This window comes from Aphidius gifuensis, linkage group LG5, assembly GCF_014905175.1.
Source record: "Aphidius gifuensis isolate YNYX2018 linkage group LG5, ASM1490517v1, whole genome shotgun sequence".
Taxonomy (NCBI): Eukaryota; Metazoa; Arthropoda; class Insecta; order Hymenoptera; family Braconidae; genus Aphidius; species Aphidius gifuensis.
This window is the reverse complement of record NC_057792.1, coordinates 2,828,583-2,854,050: the sequence shown is the minus strand read 5'-3', so window position 1 is coordinate 2,854,050 and position 25,468 is coordinate 2,828,583. Positions and strand designations below refer to the sequence as shown.

The following is a 25,468-nucleotide window of genomic DNA, read 5'->3' as shown; positions in this document are numbered from 1 at the left end:
ATCAACAACTTAATTATTAAAAAATATATATAAAACTTTAAATTTTTTATAATTATTTTATTTAATTAATTATAACAACAATTAATTTATTTATATTAAGTTTTATTTATCTCCAAGTGTATACTCGTCTTGATATTAATACACTCCATGCTGATAGCTCAAAATTAACTCCTCCAAACATAGATTCATAAATTCCTGAATCAGCATTTAAAAAATCACTACGAAAAACATAAGTTCCATAATGACGTTCTTCAACATCATTTTCACCAACCCATAATAAATGATTATCATCACATTGTCCAATTTCATATTTACTCCAACTTGAACATCTTTTTGCCACAAATGCTTTACGATCTTTTATTACAGCATTGTAAATAGCAACAGCACTGTAATGTCCACAAATGACTTGAAAATAATAAAACAAAAATAAACATTAATAAAAGCTATAATAAAATTATTTGTTAAAAATATCTAAATAATATTTTTACAATTATTTAAATAATCTTCATTTTTGCACATTGATTGTTGATGACAAATTCCTCCATCAGAATAATAATCAACATCACCAATTGGATCTGTATATCCTAATATTAAAATACACGAATGAATACATTCAACAAAATGTGCATCATCAGGACTCAAACGATCACGACTATCTACATTTTCAAAACTTGGACCAGCTGGATCTAGGCCAGTTATTCTACCAACTTTAACATCATATGATGATAATTGTCCAAATTTATATCCACTACAACCAGCAACATGTGCACCAAGACTAAATCCAATAATATGTATATGTTTTGAATAAATTCCTCCATCATCAACAAGATGTACCATGAATTTTGCAAGAAATGTTGAAACAAACTGTTGAAAAAAATTAAAATAAATTAACAAATCATAAATTAATTAATTAATCAACTACATACATACATACCCCTTTAACTTTATCAGCAACAAAAAAATAATTAGCACTTTTTGCAACAAAATACCAATCATAAACAATAACATAACAATTTTCACTAGCACAATTATCAAATATACTTTTTTTTAATTCACCAATCCATGTTATATTATGACGGCCTTGCCAGCCTGGAATTATAATTTTAATATGTGCACCATATGTCAAAATAGGTTTTAATTTATTGACGTTAAATTTATTACCGTCATATTCATAATTAAAACTTGAATATTTATTTGTCCAAATTATAAATTTTGGTAATTGATCAGCAATTGTGTATTCATTGTATGTAAATATTAAATCAATTATTGGACTTAAAATTCTTCGATTATATAATTTTAAAGATAAATTATTAATGTCAGTTGGTTTTAATTGACAATGGTATTTATCAAGTTTATCAGTTAACACAATGCTACCATCATCAGTTAAATTACAAAATTTATTAAATCTGGCAAATCTTCTTCCATTTTTTGTTGGTATTTTTATTAAATCTTTGTCAATCAAATCGTAAATAAATTGTTCAATTTCTCGTTGTTTAAATTTATTTGAATTTGAAATTATACCATGAGAATTTCGAGGATCAATCATCAATTTATTGTCTGTTGATTAAATATTTTTTATAATATAATTTTATAATTAATTGTTAAGATTTGAGTAAACATACCATTTGTCGGATAATTATTTTTAAAAGTTGAAACTTTATGTGCTGTTACGATAACGATAAAAATTAAAATAACAAATGAATAATACATTCTGCTCTCCCGACAGTAACTGCTGTTAAAATGCAATTTAGTACTTGTTTAAATGCTATGAAAATATTCATAAATGTATACTTTGATTGATATGAAAAATTATAGCTCATGTTAAACTACAACAATATTATATTAATAACATTGTTTTAATTTTTTAATAAATCATTAATTGTAATTTCTATGTATTTTCTTTTTTTTTTTTAAATACATACAAATTAAAAATTAGTAAAAATTTTAATTAAAAAATAAATTTTTTTGTTTTTTTTTTTTCACTCTCTAATTAGTGGTGTATTTTTAAAATTTACAATAGAATTAATATGTTATTTGTATTTTTAAAATTTTATATGGAAATATGAAAAATAAAAAATCAACAAATATATTTTTTTTTATTGTTTAATAATTTTTTTCTTTATATAAAAAATATATTTAAAAAATTTAAAAAAACATTTGTAAATTAAATATAAAATCTTTCGAAATTTTCACCACGTTCAACATCACCAGCTGAAACTGAATTTCTTGTTCTACAATTTTTTTTACTATTTGATAATATTTTAAACCATTTTGGTAAATTTAATACTGGAAATATTGATTTTTGTTCTTTGAAATCTTTATTAGCAATTTTACGTGCTTCAAGAATTTCTTTAATTTTTTTCGATGCAGCTGGACCAGACCATGTCCATTCATGATTCCACATGGAATTTTGATCGATTTTTGTTTCAAAACGAGCTTCACTGACAGTACGTGAACGTGGTTTTCTTGTTGTTAGTTGTTCAGAGCCAAGTGTCCACTGAAGAGTGTGTTCACTTGATAAAATTTCATCGTCACTAAAACCTTGAATACCAACTGGTGAATCAATATCAGTCATTTGTTCGTCATCATCAACAGGAGGTGGTATATATTCAAGGATATTTATTAAACGTGCTAAAAGTTCAGCACGTTGAACTGGTGAACAAGTTGCAAATGTTGCTTCTTTGTCAATTCTTTGAAGATCAGTCTCAGATACTACTCGAGTTCTAACAGGTTTTTTCTATTAAAGAAAAAATAAATAAAATTATTCAATTAATTACAATGAGTTAAATTAATTTAATAATTATTAATGTAATATTCAAACTTACATCTGAAATAGTTTCACTGTTGGCTCGTCTACGTGGACTTGGTGTCATTGACAGAGCCAAATCACCAAAAATAAGTTTACGAAGATCAGGAAAACTGTTACTACTCGAAGGTTTATCACAAATTGGTATTTCATTTTCCAGTTGATCCACATAAATTCTCTGTAATATTTTTAGTAAATTAGTTAAAAAAATAATTTATTTTTGTTAATTTATTATGATAAATAATTTACCTTGACTTTGGATAATTGCAATTCATTAAAAATACGTCTCAGGTAATTAACATCTTTGTGCAATCCACACCATATTTTAGTTTGTTTTTTTTTTAAATTTACTGCAAATTTTCGTTCAAGTTTTACTATTTTTTTACTTCTCATTCCTCTTGTTATAAAGGATATAATCATGACCATATATCCCAGTCCAAATACAATCCAAACTATTAAAAATATTTTATACAGAATATAAAATATTCCATGGCAATGAAATTTCGTATTGTCTTGACCTAAAAAAAATACAAATTTTATTATTACTATTTTTTTTAAATACCCACAAAATTCCGAGTCGAAAATCATTACAATTTACTGCTTATTATTTCTCACCTTGGATTCTATATAAATTTTTTAAATATCCAGATAAGCATTTATAAAATTAAATTAATTCAATAGAAATTTTCCATTATTAAAAATTACAAAAAAAAATATTTAAAAATGTATATATATAATTTAAAAAATTACCAGCAACAATATCGCCGAATCCAATTGTTGTCAATGTTACAAAAGCATAATAAACAGCTTCGTCATATGTTTTTTCTTCAAAGTAAGAAATAACTAAAGCTGGAAAAAATATAAATACGACAAATCCAGGTGTCAGGTACATCAACACACGTACAGCAAAACCAGATTTTCCAAATTCTAATTTTGAATAATTTTTTTTGCCCTCATTATCTTTGCATGATTTGTATTTATTGTATGCTTTTATAAAAATTCCACTAAAAAATTCACCAAGTTGACCTAGTAATATTCCATTCATTGGAATTCCCAAAAGAGCATAAAATATCATTAAAATTCTGCTTGACATTGTTGTTGGTGCCAAATTACCATAGCCTGTAAAAAATAATTAAACAAATAATTTAATAAATAAATGAAATATGTCGTTAATTTTATTCATCGTTTTATGTCTTTTTCAACTGCGTGCAATTTTTTTTTTTTGCAAAACAATAAAATTTTATCAACAAATTCCTCAAAATAAATATTTTATTTTATTGGTTTGTTATTCTATTTTTTTTTAAATTTTTTAATAAATAATTTATGAAAAAAACTTACCAATTGTGCTGACAACCGTATATGCAAAATGAAAACTATTATAAAAATCCCATTTAAATTGATCCTCTTCATTTTCTGTATAATTATAAACAGACTTTCCACAATAGCCTGTTAATTTTTCAAGAATTTCTTCAATATTTTTAGGACAATATTTATTAAGAAGTTCTAAAAAAAAGAAATTTTTAATTATTAATTAAAAGACTTAAAAAATATTTTACATTTTAAAATTAAATTAACTCGATTATTTAATTTTTAAATACATTTTTCTTTAAATTTTTAATTCAAATCAATATTAACATATTGACAGATATTTATTTACCCATAAAATTGGTGTCATGTAATTTAAATTTAGGTATAAAATTTTGATTTGAATATCAAAAATAACAGTAAATTATTTTCTAATAAAATATTTTAAATAAATATATTTAAAAAAATAAAATCATTGATTATTATTTAATTTAAAAATAAATAAATAAATTTAAAAAAAAAACTATTTAACGTTTCTATGAGTCACTTTGTTATCGTAAAATATTGTCACATTTATTTATCAAATATTATTATTATATCATATTTAATAAACAGTATATAAATATTTTTTTTTTTAAATAATTTATAACAATTATAATTACCATTTATTTCAACACGTTTATCATGAGATTTTTTAACTTGTTCTTCTTCAATAGCACGTTCAATATGATGAAAAATAGCAGCCCCAAAAAATAAATAAACCAAAAAAATCATTAAAAGTGCCATCCACTGTTTTTTCGACATTTTTAAACCCTTATTTCGTTTTATTTATTTAAATTAATATAAAAATAATCATTCGTTTGTTTGTCTAATAATTACACTATTACACTATTTGTTTTTTTTTTGTCAAATTTGTTAAATATTTAATTAATTAAAAATATTTTTGTCAATCTCTTGAATTGTCGTGCTTAAAGACTGAAGACTATCAATCTATTTCCCCTTCCACTTAAAATTATTAGTCACATGTTGACAAAATTTTTTTTTTTTATATATATTTTTCTCAAATGCCCACAGGCAATTTCCAAAAAGTGATTAAACTATCGGTATATTATAATAATAAAAGTAAATCAACGATCATTAGAAAATATATTTTTAGACATTAGTCAGTAGTTTTATGACAATTAATTTGTTAAATAAATTTTATAACAATATATGGAAAAAAAAAATGATAATATTATATTTTTTATAAATATTTTAATAATAATAATAATGAATTTAGAAAATATTTAGTCGGCAATGTAGTATAGTAATAAACAAAATTTTTAGATCATGAGATAAAGTTTGGTTTTTTTTTTTTTTTATTTTGAATAGTTCTTTTATGATAATCAATTATTGGAATTTTATTTTTAATACAAAAAACTTGTTATTAGAAGTTTTTAAAACGTCTTATACTAGTTGAAACTAGTTTTTCTATAATGTTGGAATCAAAGGGACCAGTAAGGACCGATTCAGGGGTCCAACTTTCACATTTAATATTCTCTATTCTCTTAAACTTTGCACATGCGTACTCATAAATAAATAAAAAATAAAAATAAACAAAAATATAAAATACAGGGTTGAAAAAGTAGATAATAAACTTTTTCGTTCTTTTTTCTCTTTGTTGGGCTTATTAATAGTTGAAATAATTACACAGGTTTGTTTTTTTTTTTTAAATATTCATAATAATTATTAATAATGCACTTAATAAAATAATATAATCACTTATTTAAAATATTTATTATATAAAATGACAATTAATAAACAGTGTAAAATATTATCATCTAAAATTTGATGTATAAAACCCGGAAGATCCAAGTTAACTGAGTAGAGAAAAATTCAAGTTTTATGTTTTGGGCCTGATTTGTGGACACCTGCACCTCCTGGACGGTTCAACCATTTGTGAACAACCCAAATTATACGAGATACATGCAGAAACTTTTTTCTCTCATCATGGTATACATAACAAAAGAATATATATTTTTTTTCAGGGGTTTAAATAAATTTAAATGAGTTGAAAAAAGAAATAGAAGGTGCTGAGCCATGGCATGGGAAAGACGGCTGCAAAATAAAATTTTTACAACTGAATTTACAGATTATTTAATTCAGTAAATTTATTTCTTTTTAGTCTTGATGCATAGAGTGGAGATTGAGCTTTGTAAAAATATTCATTAATTCAAAAATAAGTCATGGAAAAAAATTAAATTTTATTTATAATGAACATCTTGAAATGACTTTGATAATTTTTTTTCTTTTCATCAATTTAGGCTAATCATTTTTCTACTGTAATTTTATTAAACATTTATAAATATTTACTTGAATAAATTATTTTTAATTATTTCAAGGTTTTCTATTGACAATTGTGATATAATTTTTAGCAGATTATAAAAGAATATAGATAAAATAAATATACATGTAAACAGAGCTATAAAAAAAATAAACATTCCTGACTAAAAAATTATTTAAACAATATTTTATTTATCAACAGTAACATTTTATTTTTTTTTTTAATATTTAAAAATACAATGCATTAGTTTTGCAAATAAATATTAATAATATTTATTTTTTTTTTTTCATAATAATAAAATTAAAAATAATAAATTATTTTTAAAAAATAAAACAAAATAAATATATTTTGTGAATATTTTTATTTTTAAAAAAATTATTTTACATAGATTTGAAACATGAAAAATGTTGCAAACTAATAAAAATATATTATCAATTTTATGACAAAAAAAAAATGCGTTGTTTGGTTGACCTTCGTAAGTCATGCAATAATTTATATATATATTTGTTTTTTAAATAAAAATTTTATTGTAAAAAATATTTAATGTGCATATATGAAAATAAGGAATTTGATTTTAACGATGACTTGGAACATTAAAATAAACTTTTCCGGGATGATAAGATAAATTTTATTTAAAAAAAATAATTCAGAAGTCGAGTTTTGGCTATAAATAACCGCGTTTCGAATGTTTTTGTACAGTCAACAACGATCTTCAATTCCAAGTAGAACTGAAAAATTATTTGATTTAAAAAAAAAAAAAAAAACTTTTCATGATGAAAAGCTATTTTTTGACGTTTCTTTTATTTGCTGGTCTGTTTTTGGTAGTATCAACAGCTCCCACCGTGAGTAAAATTAATATTAAATTTCATTCAATAATAATAATAATCTTAGTATTAAATTTGACAATTTTTTTTTTTTTGTTATTTATTAGAAAAATGAAGCTTCTCAATTAGTTGAGATTGGTGCTAATAATGTTTTTGGGATGAAGGAATTTGGAGAAGGAAGTAGAGTTTCAAGAAACGCTGGGCCTGGTGGTGCTGATAAAGATGATGATGATAGCGACGATGATAGCGACGATGATGATGACGATGATAATCATGGAAAACCTAAACGGTCTCCTCAGTCTGATGAGTCAGATAGTTCTTCATCAGAAGAAAATTAAAGACGATTGTGATGATGATGACAATACAATCACTTTAAATTCATAACATAAAGTTTTGTATAACTGAATATTAAAAAAATTAATTATATTATTTGATTGTTCTTTTCCCTTCCGTATAAAATTAAAATTAACTTACCTTATCACAATAATATTATTATTGATAAATAAATTGTTTAATAAATCAATATGTAAAAAAAAAAAATTATTGTATATTCGAAAATTTAAATAAATACAAGTTATCATTTAAAAAATATTTTTATTTTTAATATTTACCTTTAACTGAATCCGTTAAATTAAAAAAATAAATAAATAAACCAAAATAGTATATACCTTTTTAAGACTAATCAATAATATATCCTTGAAATTTAATAATAACAAATTTATCAACATGAAAATATGAAAAAAATAAAAGTAATAATCACTTTACACTGATAATATATTTTTATAGTACATTTGTGTTTTTGCAAAAAATAAAAATAGATATTTACAATAGTTTGAAAATTTGCAATACAAAAAAAAATAAAAATATAAGTAAAAAAAATTAATTAAATATATTCTATTTATTTATTTATTGTTAATTTAAACGTAGTTTATAAAAAAAAATAAATATTTATTTAAATTACTTGAACAAATAAGATTAACATATTTTTTTATTTTTAAATCATCAAAATAATCTGTTGATGCAACTCAATAGAATTATCAAAATCCTTTTTCTATCCGATAAAAAAAAATTTATTATTTTTAAAAATTTAATGACATAGACAAATAAATTTTAAAACATAATTCTACGATTTTTTTTTTCATTTAAATCATGATAAGAATTAAATAATTTAAAAAGAAAAAAAAATGACATGATAATTAGAAATCGCTTTTATTTTGTCTTGTGACTCACTAAGATGAAATTTATTTGAAAAAAAAAAAATGAATTTTAATTAAATTAATATAAGCAAAGATCATAATTAATTATTATTATTTTTTCAGCTGAAATAATATACTTAAAAATTTTTTAATTAATATTTTAGGTATTTAGTTTTATTGTATTTATCAATCATCAAATTAATTTTTTTTTTAAATGGCCTTGAAATAAATATATATTGAATTTATTTTACCAAAAAATATAAATAAAATTTTAATTATATAATGCCAATTTAATTTCGTAAATTTTTAAAAATTAATTTCTCAAAATAATACAAATAAAAATTAATTAATAATATTAATTATTAATTATTCATTGCATGGAAAAAACATACAAGTGTATGTATGATAATATATTTTGTTACCCGAATTAATTATAAATAAAATTATCACAAGGTTAATTTTAAAAGATATTACAGGTGTGAACCAAAAAAATAAAACGTAAATATTTATTCAATAGAGAATTATATATAAATCCATGTTTTATAATTATTTTTAGTTTTTTTTTTTTAAACATAAAAATTAACCATCGTGTAATTAAGCTAAAAAAAAAGTTGACAAATAAAAAGAGACATTGATAAATTTATAAAAAATAAAATTCACAATCAACATGTATTTTTTTTATTGTTTATTATTATTTAATACAATGAAATTTATTGAGCCAACAACTTCATCAATTTGGGATTCAATGCCAGTTTTATCACAAGGAAAAATGGCATTTTTTTATATAATTGGTAATTCAAAAGAAGCAAAAGAAACATGGACAAATTTTAAAAATGCAGCACATTTATGGAAACATCTTAAAACTGTTGATGATAATATACCTGGTTATGGACAAATAAAAGGTATGCTCATAGCACTTGATGGAAATGAAAAACGTGCATTAGAAATAACAAAAAAATCAGAAAAATCAACATTTATACTTGGTGGATTTTTATTGGGAGGAGCAGCTGGTGCAATTGGTGGATCAATAGCATCAGATGCGGTATTAACAGCATCAATTCATAAATCAATTGGTATTATTGATCATGCTATACATTTTGAAAAAAAAACAATGAGTCAACATGTTGATGTTGTTTTAGATTTAACTCTAGCAGCACTTGAACATAATATTATTATTCCGTTCAAAGAAATTGGAAATGTTATTAAAATTACAAAACGTCTAATGATGTTTCCAATTTAAGATAAATTAATATTTCATTTTAGTATTGTGTTTATCATTTTAAATGTATTTTAAAATTTAATTTGTAAAAAGATATTGTTAATTGATAACCAAAAAAATTATTAATTTTTGAGAATTATTTTTAAATATTTGTGAGACACGTGTTATTTTATTTTATTATTATTTTTTTTCAACAAAATTTTATTATTATAAAAATATGAAGGTTGTTTTAATTTATTCTTCCGCATATTTTTTTTTTTATATTGACATGCATGTACTTATTTTTTTAGTGACAAAATGATAAAAAATAAAGTTGGAATTTTTATTTGTTTTTTATCACTACAGCCTTCAGGCAATATACAAAGTTTTGTGTCAAGTAAAATTTGCAATATTTATATTTAAATATATTTTTTTTCATATTTGTAATTTTATTATTTTTAGTTTTACTCACTTCAAGGCTGTTTAAATAATTCTAATCAAGCAGCTTTAAATAACATATATTATATAATATAAATATATATTTTTTATGAATAATTTACTTAATAGTATTGAGATGCCTGATTTTTATTTTTAAAGAGTTGAACTGTTGTTTGATGCTATTTTTTGAAAATTATTTGACTATGCAAATTAAATTAAAATAGAGATTGGAATTTAATTTTTTTTTTTTTTTACAAATATTATTGTTATTGTTGATTATTTAAACCGATAAATTAAATATATATGTTTTACCAGACAGAACATTTTTTAATTGGATTCATGTTGGATCCAGATGGACAATTAAAATCTTTTGCAAACTCTGGCATATTTGATAAAGTTCCAACAATTCGAAATTTGATTGGCGCATGTTCGTCATCAATATCTGATAGTATATCTTGCGGGGTAGTTTTGTTACACCATAAATTCGCATAACTTATCCAAAACAACTGTTTTGGAGTGTAGACCAAACCAGGAAGTCGTTTATCCATATTTAATGATTTTTCATAGGCTCGATAAGCAGCTTTCAATCCACCATTATCAGCAACATTTTCACCTTGTGTAAGACGTCCATTCAACTGAAAAAAAAAATAAACAAAACGTCTTATATATCAATAAATAATTTAAAAAATAAAAACAATAAAATCACGATAAATAATTACCTTCAACCCAATTTCTGGAACTGTATAATTTTCATATTGTTCAATAATGCATTTTGATTTGTTATGAAAATTTTTTGTTGAAAGTGCTGTCCAGTAATCATTTAAACGACCTGTTGCGTCGAAATTTTTCCCACTAATATCAAAACCATGAGTAATTTCATGGCCTATTATTGAACCCCACACAGCATAATTTATGTAATTCGGTTGTTCAAAATCAAAAAGTTCATTTGTAAGTATTTTATACGAAACCACTGAAACAAATTAATGACAATTTCATTATTATATATATAATTAACAAACTATTCTTGTACATTTAGAAAATAAAAAATACCTATAGAGTTTGAATAAGGATGAAAAGCAGCAACTCCACGAATCATGTAAGTTCCCAAAATAGGCCATATATTTTCGTTATTATATGTCAGCATATATTTTCGTTCAAATAAATCGATTTTCCCGATTGAATCAAAAACATTTTCATCATCAAATAGCTCTAAATTTTTATAATATTCATCAACTTTTGAATTATTTGTAAATTCATTTAAATAGCCAATAATATTGTTAGATAATTTGAGTTTTTTTTTAGTTTTGTTCTTGGTTTCATCGTCCATCCAATCAGTCTCTTCGATCATTTCATTAAATTTTTCTTTGATATTCAAACTTATTTCCAAAAGATGATTGTGGGCATTTGTTAATTTAGGAAAATTATGATATTGAACATAAATTGCTCCCGCTGCAATTGGAAGCTTATCCAATACAAAATCAGCACACTTTTCGTTGAGGGCCAATGCAGCTGATATCCAATTACTATATATGTGTTTCCACATAATATAGTTGGCTATAGTTTTTGTTTCTGTTGACTTTAACAAATATTGTAATTTTTTCATATAACTAATATTTTCAATAATAATAATTGTCGATGAGTTAACTGGAGAATCACGATGATAATTGATATATTCTTGCCAATTAAAAAAAGAATAATTATTTATCAAATCACTGAGTGTCATTTCAACTGTATCAAAAATTGGATTTAATTGTTGTTCTTTTGAAAGTCTTGCACGACCTAGCTCAATCTCAAAATCAATCATTTTTTCAAGGTCATCTGTGTAATTCATATTGTAAATTGAAGCATCCAAGTTAAAGGCAGACGTAAACGTGGTATTGTAATAAGCATTGACTTCAGAATTATTACGACCTTGAATAAAATCTTCTAAACTCAAGTCAGATGGATACGGTTCAATTATGATATGAGAATCATCCAAATATAACTCAAATTGAAAAAAATAATTTTTCCATTGTGTTGTATTACCAACATTAAATATGGTTTTGTTGAAATCAAATGCATTTTCATTCCATTGAGATCCTTTTAAAACAGGCCAGCCTCCACTGGGCTTCACTGAATTGAAAAATGTACTAGTACTTTTATTATTACAAGCTTTGTATAACGTCTTGGCAAGCTTTAAATATTTAAACTCATCAATTGAACTATTTTGTTCGAGTATTGTTTTAAAATTTTTAAGAAATTTATCATCTACTTTCGACAATCTTTCTACTTGACTTAAACCATCAGTTGATTCGGAAGACTTTAAAAAACCTCCACAGGAAAACTGATAAAAATCATGACAAGGCTCAATACTTGAGTCTATCATTTTTAACATTCGAGAAGCTAAATATCCGGATGTAAAAAAAAACATACATATATATTATTATTAATTTCAATACATAGAATTATTAAGTCATATATATATGACTTAATGACAATTTAATTCGAAAGAAAAATAATCAAGAATAATTTTTTTATCCACTGTAAAATTTAAATGAATAGTGTGATAATAAAAATATTTTTTTTCTTACCAGCATGAATACAAGCAGGTGTTTCACAAAAATCAGAAACATTTTTTTCAGTAGATGACGGTTGATTGCCTGTCGAATAAAAAGTAATATATATATATATAAATGCGTAACTAATTTTATATCAATATAATTTTAATAAAATTCAAGTATGATGAGAATAATAAGTTTTAAAAATTACTAAATAATTGACGAATAATTCACTGCTTGGAATTTGAATTGGCAAAAAAAAAAGTTATTTACTTAATTGAATGTTATAAAAAAATAGTGTTAATTGTTTTCTTTTTATTTTCACTTACCATGAACAAGTCCAGCAAATATATTAAAATAATAGCCAACAAAAATAAAAACACCAAATAAAAAAATAATAGCAAATAAAAATAATAGCGAAATTACGAATACTGGCTTTTTCTTCATTTTTCTGCAGTCTTCAACAACACGGTTCACTCGTTGACAAATGTATTTTTCTAATGAACTTTCGGACTATTTTACACCTCAATTTATACTAAAATTCTTATCAGTTGACTATATTGACTCATTTACTAACGACATTTCATGTATTGAGAGAAGCATGCGTCAGCTAGTTTTATCTTTTTTCCAAAAAGCCAAAAATATATTTTTTTTTATTCTATTATCTTATCATGTGTGACAAAAAAAAATTTATCAGTCAGGTGACTCAAAAAAAAAAAAAAAAAAAAATCTCATTAAGAACGATGAAACTATCGTCATTATTAATTTTAGAATTTCGATAGTTTTTAAGTATTATTTAAAGTAAAGAAATTATAAATAAAGTGCAAAATTAAATAAAATTTTATGAAAAATAAGTGCGATGAAGTAAAATTGTTTATCCATTTATTTATAATTAATTTTTAAACGATGAGCGTGTTAATTTTTTTTTTTTTTGCCTCAATAAATAATATTTTATTTAAAAACTTTAGATATTTTAATTTTTTCGATCTAATAAGACTAAATTAAAATAGAATATCAAGTTTTAGCAAGTTTGCTTTCAACAAACGTGACTATTTTTTTTTTTCAAATTTAAAATATGTTGATAATAATAAACAAAGAAATCTATATTACCAAGAGTTATAAACGTTATAAACATGCAAAGTATTAAGTACATAACCTAAAAATAAATAACATTATAATTGCTTGACAAATTTTGCTGTTAAAATTGTAAACATAAACAATTACACTTTGATAATTAACAACAATATTATACAAGAAAAAAAGTCTAATAAAACTATTTAAAAAAATAAAGATAAAGATAATTTAATAATCAGTGATTATTGTAAATAAAAACAATGGCAGTTGTAGCAACAAATAATGTTTCTGGAATTCCAGATAAACATTGGCAACCACCATTTGTTACATTTGAAACAACGTAAGAATTAATTAATTAAATTTATATTTAATAAATTTTAAATAAATAAATAAATAACTTGAGCTTTTATTTTCTTTTAGAATGGGTGAAATGGAAATTGAACTTTATTGGAAACATGCACCAATAACATGTAGAAATTTTGCTGAATTAGCAAGACGTGGTTATTACAATGGTACAAAATTCCACAGAATCATCCGTGATTTTATGATTCAGGGTGGTGATCCAACTGGTACTGGAAAAGGTGGTGTCTCAATTTATGGTGAATGTTTTGATGACGAAATTCATGATGATTTAAAGCACACAGGTAAATAAAATAAACTAAATATTGTTGTAAAAATATTAATTTGTTAATCATTCATCTAATAAATTATTTAAATTTAATTTTAACAGGTGCTGGAATTCTTTCAATGGCAAACTCTGGTCCAGACACAAATGGATCACAATTTTTTATAACATTGGCTCCAACACAATGGCTCGATGGCAAACACACAATATTTGGTAATTAAAAAAAAAATAATAATATTATAAATAAAATAATCTACCTAGTGTTAATAAAATGATTAATATATTTTTTTTTTTGATCAACAGGTAGAATACATTCAGGTATGCAAATTGTCAAAAGAATTGGGCTAGTTGAAACTGATAAAAATGATCGTCCAACAGATGATGTTAAAATAATAAAAGGCTCTGTACAAAATATTTAAAAAAATAAATTAATTTATTCAAAATAATATAAACGTATTAATTATTAAATTTACCAACAAATTATTAAACAAATGATTCAAGTACAAATATTCCAAAATAAATAAGTAAAGATATTTTTATAAATTGAATAAATCATCAACTTGAAATTGAATAGAAGTGGGTTCAGGTAGGTAGTTGTTGATTTTATTTATTTTTATTATATAGGGTCTTGTTGAGGATAAAAAAACTGACAAAAAAAAAGATGTTGGGGGAAGGGGTGCAAACGAGGGAGGAGCACAGGTAGATCAGCAGATACCTGCGCTACTTGCTTTCTCTATTCAACCTGTTGTATTCAAGACAAATATCATGTTTTTTTTCTTCTTCTTATTCTTTCTTTCCACTTTTCTTTTCATCTAAAATCTCAAACTGGAATTTATCTCTGGTTACTGTGGCAGTTGTGCTGCTGCGTCGGTTTTTTATTTTATTTTTTTGTTATTATATATTCTAAACGATGCTTTTGCAATTTCAACTGTTACTAGACGCTCAAGTGTGTTATTAAAAAATAAAAAATAATATGACTAATGTTATAATAAATAAACAAAAATATTGTTATAATATTAAATTGATTATCATTGATTATCATTAATTTACAGTGCTTAAATAATTATGTTATTTTGAGGGAAAAAAAAGCAAAAACATTTGATCTGTGAAAAATAATATTTTGGTGTATTAAATAGCATGGAACCAAGTTATCGTGTTGAGACATTTACAATGCCAGTTAATAAACTCAATGACAATGAAATGGATGATGTTAAATTTGCAAATAAATTAAAAACAAATGATGATAATATTGAAAAAAAAATATCAGTTATTAGTTTAATTAAAGATTTCGAATCAATTGTTAATAAAAATGAAGAAATTAGTTTACCAGTATTTGGTGAGGTCAAGTCAAGTCCATCAAAAAAATTTGTTAAAAAAAAAGAAACAATAGTAACAGTTGCTCCAGTTACTTCAAGTGTTCCAGTTAATGTTGTTGAAGAAAATGATGTTTATAAAATTGAAGACAAAAAAGATGACCAAGTTAAAGAAATAAATATTAAACAAAGTGAAAAATGTGAAGCTGAAAAAATTAATGACAATGTTTTGGAGCATGATGAAAATAATACTGTAGAAATTCAAGAAGACAAATATAATGAACAAAGTGTTGATACAGTTGATGCAATTAATGAACCAATTTATGATGTACCAATACCTTGGCATTTGAGACGACCAATATTTACAAATGAAACATTAAAAAAATCAGAATTTATAAATGAAAATAGTGAAAAATTAATAAGAACAAGTAGTTTAATGTCAATTGATGAACTTGGTGAAAGTCTTATTGATGATGACAATGATGATGATAATAATGATGATAATTGTAATGAATTTTGTTGTCATGGTTTAAAAAATGGTTGTACAGTAATAAGACAAAAACCAGAACAAATAACTGAAGATATATTTAAAACAAATTGGTTAAAAAGAATTGAAGAATTACGTGAACGTGAAACAGCAATAAATAATAAAGAATTAATATTAGCTGAAAGAGAAAAATTATTATTTAAAAAAGAAAAAGAATTACGTATACTTGAAAGATTATTAAAAGAAAAAATTCGTAATGCTGAATTATTTATGAATCGTTGTAAATTAATTGATACTAAAACAATTGATTTACAAAATAAAAAAAATGATGTACTAAAAGTTGAAGTAAAAAATGATGATTTAAAAAAATATAAAAATGATAATATTGATGATAAAATACATGATAAATATTATCATGAAAAAATGGTAAAAAAAGATAATGCTAAATCATTAATTTCACTTGGATCTGAAAAATCCTTGGATTTAAAAAATCCTCCAAATTCAAAAAGTTCATTAATAACAACAGCAACAGCACCAGCAGCATCAGTAGCATCTGTAGCATCAGCAGCACCATCAACAACAACAACTATATCATCATCATCACCAAAAAAAAAATTACCCATTGCAGAATTAAATGTACCATTAAAAAATCAACAATCTGTTTATCATTCACAAACAAGTTTTCGTAAAAAACGTAAACAAAAAATATGTTATGATGATTTAGATTCAACATTGTCAGCTGATATTGGTGATTCATCATTCATTGTAACATCAACAAAATTTAATCCTGAAATATTTAAAAAACCAATGGCATTTACAAGATCATCAAGTGAAAGAAGACCAAAAAATTTTTTAGAAAGACCACTAAGTAATATATTTGAAGATGATAAAGTACTAAAAAGAATTAGTGATAATATTCTTGTATCACAAGATGAAAGTACTATATTTCAAGATTATGGTTTAATTGATAATCATAATAAAAAAAATGATAATAAATCAACAGCATATTTAGATTTAGATAATGGTAGTTTAAATAAAATAAATAATAAAAATCAAAAAATTAATAAAAAACAACAATGTAATAATAAAACAACAACATTGTGGAATGAAAAATCAGATGAATGGTTACAAAAAAAGAGACAAGCATATAATTCAGCAAATCAAAAAATTCCAATTGAAGATTTTGATACAACACCAATTAATAATAATAAAGAAAATCATTCAAATGATTTTAAAAATGATATTTGTCAAAAAATTAAAACACTCAAGGGAATTAAAAAATTTGGAATATTTCGTTGATTTATTTGTAATTAATTTTTAAATATTGTAATTATTATAAGCTAACGTCTGGTACGTTAAAAAATAAAAAAAAAAAGATCAATTAATCTATGATTGTAGATAGTTTTTAATAATGATTTTTAAATACATTCTACATTAACAAATTTGTTTGTTTTTTATTTTAATTAATAATTATTTTACCAAGATGGTTTTTCACCTGGTGCTAATGTTCTTCCATATAGTGCTGATTTATCTCTGAATTTAGTCATTCTTTCATCCTCATTACGATCAAACCAATGACCAAGTGCAAAAGCTGTTGCAAATGTAAGAGTTGCAATTCCAAAATTTTTAAATACCGCTGGTCTCAATGGATGTTTCCAATACCATGACATAGGTTCTGGCATTTTTAATAGCTTTAATAGTAACTATTTTTAATTATGCAAATTGTTTTTGATTTTCTTTTTCAGCTAGACTCTTTTTCCAAAGTCTTGTGTGACGAATGTCAGCGTAGATCAATGAAGAAGTAATAAGTGGAAATAATATTGATGTTATGTATGGCTTAAATTTTTGCCAAGCTGTTTTTTCAACACCCATTAATCTGTAATTATTTTTAAAAAATTATTAATAATCATATTGTCAAACTTTGATTACATAACAAATCATAATTAAAAAAAAATAAAAAATAGATGTATATTTTTTGAGGTTATGTTTTTGTTGAATGAAATTATGTAATTATTTTTTGACAATTTAATAATAATAAACAAAAGATTTGTTGTGTTACAGTGTAAATGATAATATTTATTTTTGTTATTTATCAATGTTTATTGATTAAGTGTCTACTTACTTGTTAATTAATCGCCCAAAATAAAGGACTGATTTGCTTGTGTCTCGAAATTTCTACAATTCACTCAATAATCGAAATGATAATAATAGTAATTTTTGTTGTCAATAGATCAGTCGGTAAGTAAAAAAATGATAAACATTTATTTACCAATTGATGATTAAATCAAATTCAAGCGCAAGTTAATTTTAAAAATCTAAAAAAAAATAATTCGTAATTGGTAAATATAAAATGTAATACATATAGGTATATTGATAATTTCTATTTGCAAATAAAATGATTTTTATGAAGGCTAAACCTGGGAATAAAAATGAAAAAAAAAAATCATAAATAAATATGACTGACTGTTGAGTATTACGTGAGATCATAAAATAACAAGAACAATTACGTAGGTGTTAACAATAATTGTTAACATTTAATTATTGTCACCTATGTACATTTAACATTAAAATTCATTTAATAATATTATTTACCTATTATTATCATTTTCAATCATAAAACTAAATTATTAAAAACAAAAAATCGATATAAATCTATTTTATATTTTTAAAAATGTATTTTAATTATTTAATAATTTAACTTTTAACTATTTTTTTTAATGTATGATTCATTTGTTTTATAATTTATAACAAAGTAACCCAATAACCTCATTTATTTATTGTATTGTTTGTATAAAAATTAATTTTAATAATTTCACGATTTCTTTCTTTATTATTCATTTATTTGTGACTATAAAAATTCATAAATAAAAAAAAAATAAACAAAGACTTTTGAATTTATAAAAAAATATATATTTACAAGTATCAAACTTTCTTTATAATAAACCTTGACGTTTTAATCAAATGCGTCTCACAATGATACGAAGTTCGAAATGGATTTAACATTCAGAAAATATTCAACAAAAAAAAAAAAATATAGACATATCCACAATATAAAATACAAATAAATTCAAAATAAAAAAAAAAAAAAAATTGCAAACATGCAGTCTGCAAAGTATTACATGTGTCATGCGAATTAGAGTGACTGAGAAAGAGAGAAGGGGGTAATTGAAGAAGAGAGAGAGGAGAAAAAAATTTAAAAAAAAAAATAATTTGTTGATGATGTTGGTGTGTGTTGATGACAAGGCACCAGAGTACACCAGTCTCCCCAGGGGTATTGATAAAAGAAGGGATAAATAAAACCCGTTTATTGGTTGATAAAAAAATAAATATTTAAGAAGGGGTAATAATAATAAAAAGAGGAGAAATATTGACAGGGCACAAAGTAGGGGTAACATCAGCTGTTCACTGACAGTTTGCCAGGCGTGAGCGTAATGGTAGTTGTGTATTATTATTATTTTCATTGCGCTTGTGTGTAATTTTTCTTATATCTGTCTCTTTCTTTAGCCTATTTTTATTTATCAATTTATCTCTTTTACTCATTTACTCACTCTATCTTTTTTTAATATTATTTTTCTCGGGGATACACTCTGTAAAGGCAATATGGCCGTCGTTCACTAAGAACGACTGCTTTTATATACGTCGCGCAACACCAGAGACAAAGAAACAACGCAGTTTATAAACTACATATTTTATTAGTGAATTAAAATTATACATTATTATTTAAACACAAAAAAAAAACAACAACAACAATATCAAGAAAAAAAATAATAATAATTAAATAAATTTTATTTACGTTGTTGTTATTATTTTTAATATTAAATAATATTATTATCATTGTGTTATTGTTTAAAACGTCACTGCCAAAAACGTATTGTTGTTTCTCTCTCTGTGTGTTTGTGTTTGCGTGTGTATGTGTGTGTGTGACAAGTGTTTATAAATGTGTCAGTGTTGTAAAAAAGATCAAATTTTTTTAAGTGTAAAAAAAGAGTTGATTAATTTAATTAATTAATTTAATATTTAAAACAAAGAAATATATTATTTTGAAAATTTTGAAATTTTGGAGTTTTTGAGTTTCATTTGTTGTTTTTTTTTTTTTATCTATTGAAGTACATAGCCAACTGGCATTTTTTTTTTTTATTTTTTTATTATTGTTTATTTATTGTTAATATTATTGTGTGTGTGTGGGTATAATTTTTTTATTTTTTTTTTATTTTGGGGGTAGGGACAAGGTCGAGTTAAGACAAGATTAACAATTGATTATAATGCTGGAGCTTGAAGTTGTACCTGAAAGATCCATTGGTTGTGAGCAATGGGAATTTATTTTAGGCAAGTGATAAAATTATTTATACTATTGTTCTAATAATTTAAAAGTGTTGGTTATTTTTTTCAATTAATTATAATTTTATTTGTTTGTTATTAAATTGAGCTATGATAATGTTTTTTGTGTTTTAGTATTTTTTTTTTCAATGGCAATTAGCAATTTTAGTTTAATTATCATTTGTATCAATTATTTTGGATTGTTTTTTAATGTTGTATATGTGTTCTTTGTTCTATTCCATTATAAGAATAATAGTGAATTTTTGTGTAATTTAATTTCACCATGAACGGCGTTGTGTTTACTTTCTGACCACTGACTGTGACGATAATTATATTTCCCCCTCTATTACTATTTATAATCAGACAATAATTATTCATCTTTTAATTATTTTATTAATTAACATTTATTTGGCTTTTAAAAATTCATAATTATATAATAAAAAATTTCGAATTTTTTTTTTGTTATTTTTTATTTTGTGACAATTTGCCAAAATTTTTAAGAATTTTTTCTTTTAATTTTATGCAATCATGTTGATATTTTGTAAATAACATATTTATCAGTAAAAAAAAATCATATTTTGATTTATAAAAAATTAGTTAATATATTTTTTATTTTTTTTTCATTCCAGGAATGCATTTTTCTCAATCTGTATCAATTATACAATCGCAAGTGGGCATTATAAGAGGAGTACAAGTACTTTACAGTGATACTGTGAGTAAAAAATAAATAAACTAAATATTTATTAAAGAAAATTGTTAGTTTAATTGCAAAAAGAAAGAATAAAAAAATATTATCAAGGTTAAACAGAAAAATAAAGGAATAAATTTTCTTTGAAATTTCAGAATCCATTAGAAGTAGACTTAGTTATAAATTTACCTCATGATGGGGTAAGATTGATATTTGATCCAGTTGTACAGAGGCTAAAGATCATTGAAATATATAATATGAAATCTGTTAAATTGAAATACTGCAGTTTACCATTTAATTCACCAGAAGTTTTACCATCAATTGAACAAATTGAACATTCATTTGGTGCAACACATCCAGGTGTTTATGACAGTGATAAACAGGTAAAAAAAAATTGATTAATCAACATGATTATAACAGCTAAACAATTGATAATAATTATTAATTTTATTTATAGGTTTTCGTGTTAAATTTTCGAGGTTTATCATTTTATTTTCCAATTGAATCAAAATTTCAACCTGGTTATGCTCATGGTTTGGGCTCATTACAATTTCCAAATGGTACATCACCATTGGTTGCTAAAACTGCAATTTATGTTGGTAGTATGGGCTCAGGAGCTATTGGAAGTGAAGAACATTCTTTAAAAACTCCACCACCACCTTTACCATTGGTACGTAATTTAATCAATTATCATCTCTCAATTATTTAGCTATAACTTTTTGTTGTTATTAATATAATTTTAATTTTCCACAGGTTTGTTATCATAATAATTTATATTTAGAAAAAGCTGAAGTTGTCAGAGATAAAGTTAAAACTCGAGGATTAAGACTGCATCTATTTACTGAAGGAAGTTCAGCAATGAGAGTTTTACTTGAACCGAAAAAATATAATCTTACTAAAGAGGTCTGGTTTGGTGATAGTTGTGAGGATGTATTGAGTGCATTGGGTGCACCATCAAGAGTTTTTTTTAAAGCTGAAGATAAAATGAGAATTCATAGTCCTCATGCACATAAAAGAGATAAAACAAGACGTTCTGATTTTTTTTATAATTATTTTACTCTTGGTTTAGTAAGTTGAGCATTTTTAATTTTTCATAATTAAATATATTTTCATTTATAATTGATTTATTTGTGATTATTTTTTAGGATGTTTTATTTGATGCAAAAACTCAATGTGTCAAAAAATTTGTATTACATACAAATTATCCTGGTCATTATAATTTCAATATGTATCATCGTTGTGAATTTACATTGACATTACCACCAGAAAATTGTGCTTCTGATAATGGAAAACTAATTGATGTTAGTCCAACTCCAATCACTGTGAGTACTTTAATTTCATCAAGATTTTTCTTTGAATTAAAGTGAGAGACTGCATATGCATTTGAATGAATATAAAATTATTATTATTGTTTGAATGATTTGAGAGAAAAATAAATAAAATTCCAAGCTTCAATGATCAAGTTTAAAATATATATTTTTAGATTACTGCCTACACAAAATGGGACAAAGTGAGTGAACAACTTAAAGCAAGCTCACGTCCAGTTGTACTGAATCGTGCATCATCAACAAACACAACAAATCCATTTGGTTGTACATTTTGTTATGGAATAAGGGATGCAATTGTTGAAGTTATGGCTAATCAACATATTGCAAGTGTTACACTGTACACAACTGCGTGACCCTAAAATAATTGACTACATTTTCATAAATTATATTATAAATGCTTTTGTGGTCGATAATTAATAATCCATTAAAACAAAATTCAAAATAAATAAACAAAAATTACCATTTAAAAACAAGTACAAGAATAAAAAAATGAAAATTAACAAAAAAACAAGAAACATACAAAATACAAAAAAAAAAAAAACGTACTAAAAATTGAAAAAGGAAAAAAAAATATATAAAAATAAAGAAAACACAAAAAAAAAAATATTTAAAAAAACAAATAAAGTGTTGCACCCCTTTTTTTTGGAAATCCTTGAAACGGATATTTCTTTTTTCTTTTGCTAAGGGGTTTAATGCAGTTTTTTTTTCTTTTTTTTTTTTTTGTGTGTGTGCAAATTTGAAGCTTTTTTTTTTTCATATTAAGAAAGCTTCGTCTGTGAGCATGGGCACCGAATCGAGTGATATGATTTCCCGTAGCATTTTATTGTAAGCTAATTAAATATTCAAAGAAAAAAAAAATGAAAAGTTAAAAAAAAAAAAAACTATAAAATTAACACATAAATGACAAAAAAAAAAAAATACTACAAAAAAGAAAAACAAAAAAAAAAAAGTTGTGAAATAATATTTTTTGTTGTATTTATGCAAATGGATATCGAAAAGTTTTCTCGGGCCCTGCCTAATAACCGAGTTTAAAATAATTAAAAAAAAAAAAAACCCATAATAATAAATAAATATTAAATGTAATAGTAAAAATATAAAAAATGAAAATTAAATAACTTGTTAGATAATAATGGGCAATGATCATGATAACTTTTTAATTTAATTATTAGAATACCAGTTGACATGTCAAAATTAAAATAAACTGGTTTTATTAATTGAAAAAATAATTTAAAAACAAATAAAAATATATAAAATTATTAAAACACAAAAAAAAGTAATAATCATGTTTGCATGAATTATATAAAAAAAAATATGCTTAATTTATTTATTAAGTTATAAACTTTCAGTCGCCTTTGATAGATAAAATTTTATCGTAATTATTTATAGACATTGAGACATAATAAGATTTATTTATATAAAAAAATATATTTCATATTATTTTTTAATTAAAAAAAAAAAAATTTGATTGTAAGTAATTTGTTGAGTAAATTAACAATTCTAGTTTTTATTTATTATTTTTTTTTTTTCTTTGTAAGACAATAGATTGTGTTTATCTTTTTACGATATAAATTTTCATGAAAATAATGGTGAATAAATAAATGATATAAATAAAAAATATAAAAAGAAAAAAATAAAAGGCAATTTTCTTTTATTTTCTTTAATATATCTTTTTTATTTTATCATTTTTAAATTCTTGGTGATTGTCATTATTCATGGCACTTTAAATATAATTATTATTTTTTTTTTTCGATGAACGTATGTACATATCTGGAGTAAACATATTGATAAGCCATACCGTTTTCAATGTTAAAGTTATTAAAGAAAAAAAAAAATTTGTAAATACTTCGATCACTTTGTTGAGTTTATTATTTTATTTTTTCACATTAATGACGTATATTAAAATGACACTGTTTTTTTGTTTCTTCTTCTTCTTAATTAGAAAATTAAAATTTAAAATAATAAACGTAAATAAATAAAATAACAAAGTACCATGTTAAGATTTATGAAAATATAAATCTATAGAATAATGACTAGATAAAAAAAAATAAAAAATAAAAAAAAAACAAATGTAATCATGTGTTTTACTAGAAGAAAAAAATTTAATTCATATTAGAAAATTTAAGGAAGTTTTTTCTTTTTCTTTGATATGAATTTAATTAATATGATAATTATATACATATAAATTTGGACTTTTTAAAACTGTCTAATAGGTACTTACGGGACACATTTTTTATAAATCAGTCAACGACAAAAAAAAATCGTTTAATTGTAAAGAAAAAAAAAAAAATTAATGATAATTAAAATACCGATAACTGTAAAAAATGAATAAATAATATTTCGATTACATTTGGAATGAAAAATTAAGTAATAATAGTTCAGATAAATATGAAATAAAATTTTTTGAAAATAAATTACCTTTATAGGTACAAAAAAAATATTTAAAAAACACAAATTTTGAAGATTGAAAGAATGCTGATGATTTTTTAATTAAAAAAAAATATTTCAAATAATTTTTGGCTAAAAGAAAAAATGAAAAATAAATAAATAAATGATACAAAGGGTAATTATATTTTTATGGAAATTAATATTTTTTAATATTCTGTTTTTTATTTTTTTTCGTTATTTTTTAAATCATGTGTGAGTATGTGAAATAATAATCTTGTATACCTGAGGTTTTTTCCAAAATGTGATCAACTGACTCTCAAAAATCAGTAAAATGAAATAATAAAAAAACTGGCTCATGAAAAATGAAATAAAATAAATTGCGATAAAATTATTTTAACAGAATATACCTAATTAAAAGAAATCTAATATTTTTTCTATTTTTCGTTTTTTTTTTTCACGATAGATTTATTGTTGATAAAAATACTAAATAATACCTGCAAATCGCACAAATTTGAAGAAAAAAAAAAACATCTAAATTTGCTTTAACGCATTGTTTCATTGTAAATAATTTTAAATCCTTAAATTATTACACATTTTTAAAATAATTAAAATCAATATTAACTT

At 23.0% G+C, this 25,468-nt stretch overlaps 8 protein-coding genes across 8 annotated transcripts; 4 read left to right on the top strand and 4 right to left on the bottom strand.

Annotated features, from left to right (window-relative positions):
• Window positions 1–42: 42 nt before the first annotated feature.
• On the bottom strand, window positions 43–1,820 carry LOC122856188 (phospholipase A1-like). The gene is made up of 5 exons (XM_044157881.1): window positions 1,709–1,820; window positions 1,623–1,664; window positions 935–1,557; window positions 489–864; window positions 43–405 (listed from the first exon to the last, which is right to left on the bottom strand). The coding sequence occupies exons 1-5, from the start codon at window positions 1,818–1,820 to the stop codon at window positions 107–109; spliced, it is 1,452 nt and encodes a 483-aa protein (XP_044013816.1). The 3' UTR covers window positions 43–106.
• Window positions 1,821–2,164: 344 nt separating this feature from the next.
• LOC122856186 (open rectifier potassium channel protein 1-like) lies at window positions 2,165–4,915 on the bottom strand. The gene is made up of 6 exons (XM_044157880.1): window positions 4,774–4,915; window positions 4,145–4,309; window positions 3,557–3,925; window positions 3,056–3,324; window positions 2,826–2,984; window positions 2,165–2,737 (listed from the first exon to the last, which is right to left on the bottom strand). The coding sequence occupies exons 1-6, from the start codon at window positions 4,913–4,915 to the stop codon at window positions 2,165–2,167; spliced, it is 1,677 nt and encodes a 558-aa protein (XP_044013815.1).
• A 2,230-nt stretch (window positions 4,916–7,145) lies between these two features.
• On the top strand, window positions 7,146–7,727 carry LOC122856896 (nucleophosmin-like). The gene is made up of 2 exons (XM_044158785.1): window positions 7,146–7,276; window positions 7,366–7,727. Exons 1-2 carry the CDS (start codon window positions 7,205–7,207, stop codon window positions 7,594–7,596), a joined length of 303 nt encoding a protein of 100 aa, XP_044014720.1. The 5' UTR covers window positions 7,146–7,204; the 3' UTR covers window positions 7,597–7,727.
• Window positions 7,728–10,236: 2,509 nt separating this feature from the next.
• On the bottom strand, window positions 10,237–12,518 carry LOC122856773 (neprilysin-2-like). The gene is made up of 3 exons (XM_044158598.1): window positions 11,141–12,518; window positions 10,810–11,060; window positions 10,237–10,725 (listed from the first exon to the last, which is right to left on the bottom strand). Exons 1-3 carry the CDS (start codon window positions 12,498–12,500, stop codon window positions 10,399–10,401), a joined length of 1,938 nt encoding a protein of 645 aa, XP_044014533.1. The 5' UTR covers window positions 12,501–12,518; the 3' UTR covers window positions 10,237–10,398.
• Window positions 12,519–13,773: 1,255 nt separating this feature from the next.
• On the top strand, window positions 13,774–14,772 carry LOC122856886 (peptidyl-prolyl cis-trans isomerase-like 1). Its single transcript, XM_044158774.1, has 4 exons — window positions 13,774–14,041; window positions 14,122–14,345; window positions 14,432–14,539; window positions 14,630–14,772. The coding sequence occupies exons 1-4, from the start codon at window positions 13,962–13,964 to the stop codon at window positions 14,743–14,745; spliced, it is 528 nt and encodes a 175-aa protein (XP_044014709.1). The 5' UTR covers window positions 13,774–13,961; the 3' UTR covers window positions 14,746–14,772.
• A 140-nt stretch (window positions 14,773–14,912) lies between these two features.
• LOC122856185 lies at window positions 14,913–17,470 on the top strand. Its single transcript, XM_044157879.1, has 3 exons — window positions 14,913–16,309; window positions 16,523–17,394; window positions 17,467–17,470. The coding sequence occupies exons 1-3, from the start codon at window positions 15,464–15,466 to the stop codon at window positions 17,468–17,470; spliced, it is 1,722 nt and encodes a 573-aa protein (XP_044013814.1). The 5' UTR covers window positions 14,913–15,463.
• An 83-nt stretch (window positions 17,471–17,553) lies between these two features.
• Window positions 17,554–18,001, bottom strand: LOC122856898 (NADH dehydrogenase [ubiquinone] 1 beta subcomplex subunit 1). The gene has a single exon (XM_044158787.1). It carries the CDS (start codon window positions 17,806–17,808, stop codon window positions 17,602–17,604), a length of 207 nt encoding a protein of 68 aa, XP_044014722.1. The 5' UTR covers window positions 17,809–18,001; the 3' UTR covers window positions 17,554–17,601.
• Window positions 18,002–19,341: 1,340 nt separating this feature from the next.
• Window positions 19,342–25,232, top strand: LOC122856836 (PHAF1 protein CG7083). Its single transcript, XM_044158699.1, has 8 exons — window positions 19,342–19,560; window positions 20,349–20,452; window positions 21,073–21,155; window positions 21,287–21,514; window positions 21,589–21,801; window positions 21,885–22,199; window positions 22,277–22,453; window positions 22,615–25,232. The coding sequence occupies exons 2-8, from the start codon at window positions 20,389–20,391 to the stop codon at window positions 22,810–22,812; spliced, it is 1,278 nt and encodes a 425-aa protein (XP_044014634.1). The 5' UTR covers window positions 19,342–19,560; window positions 20,349–20,388; the 3' UTR covers window positions 22,813–25,232.
• The last annotated feature ends 236 nt before the right edge of the window (window positions 25,233–25,468 follow it).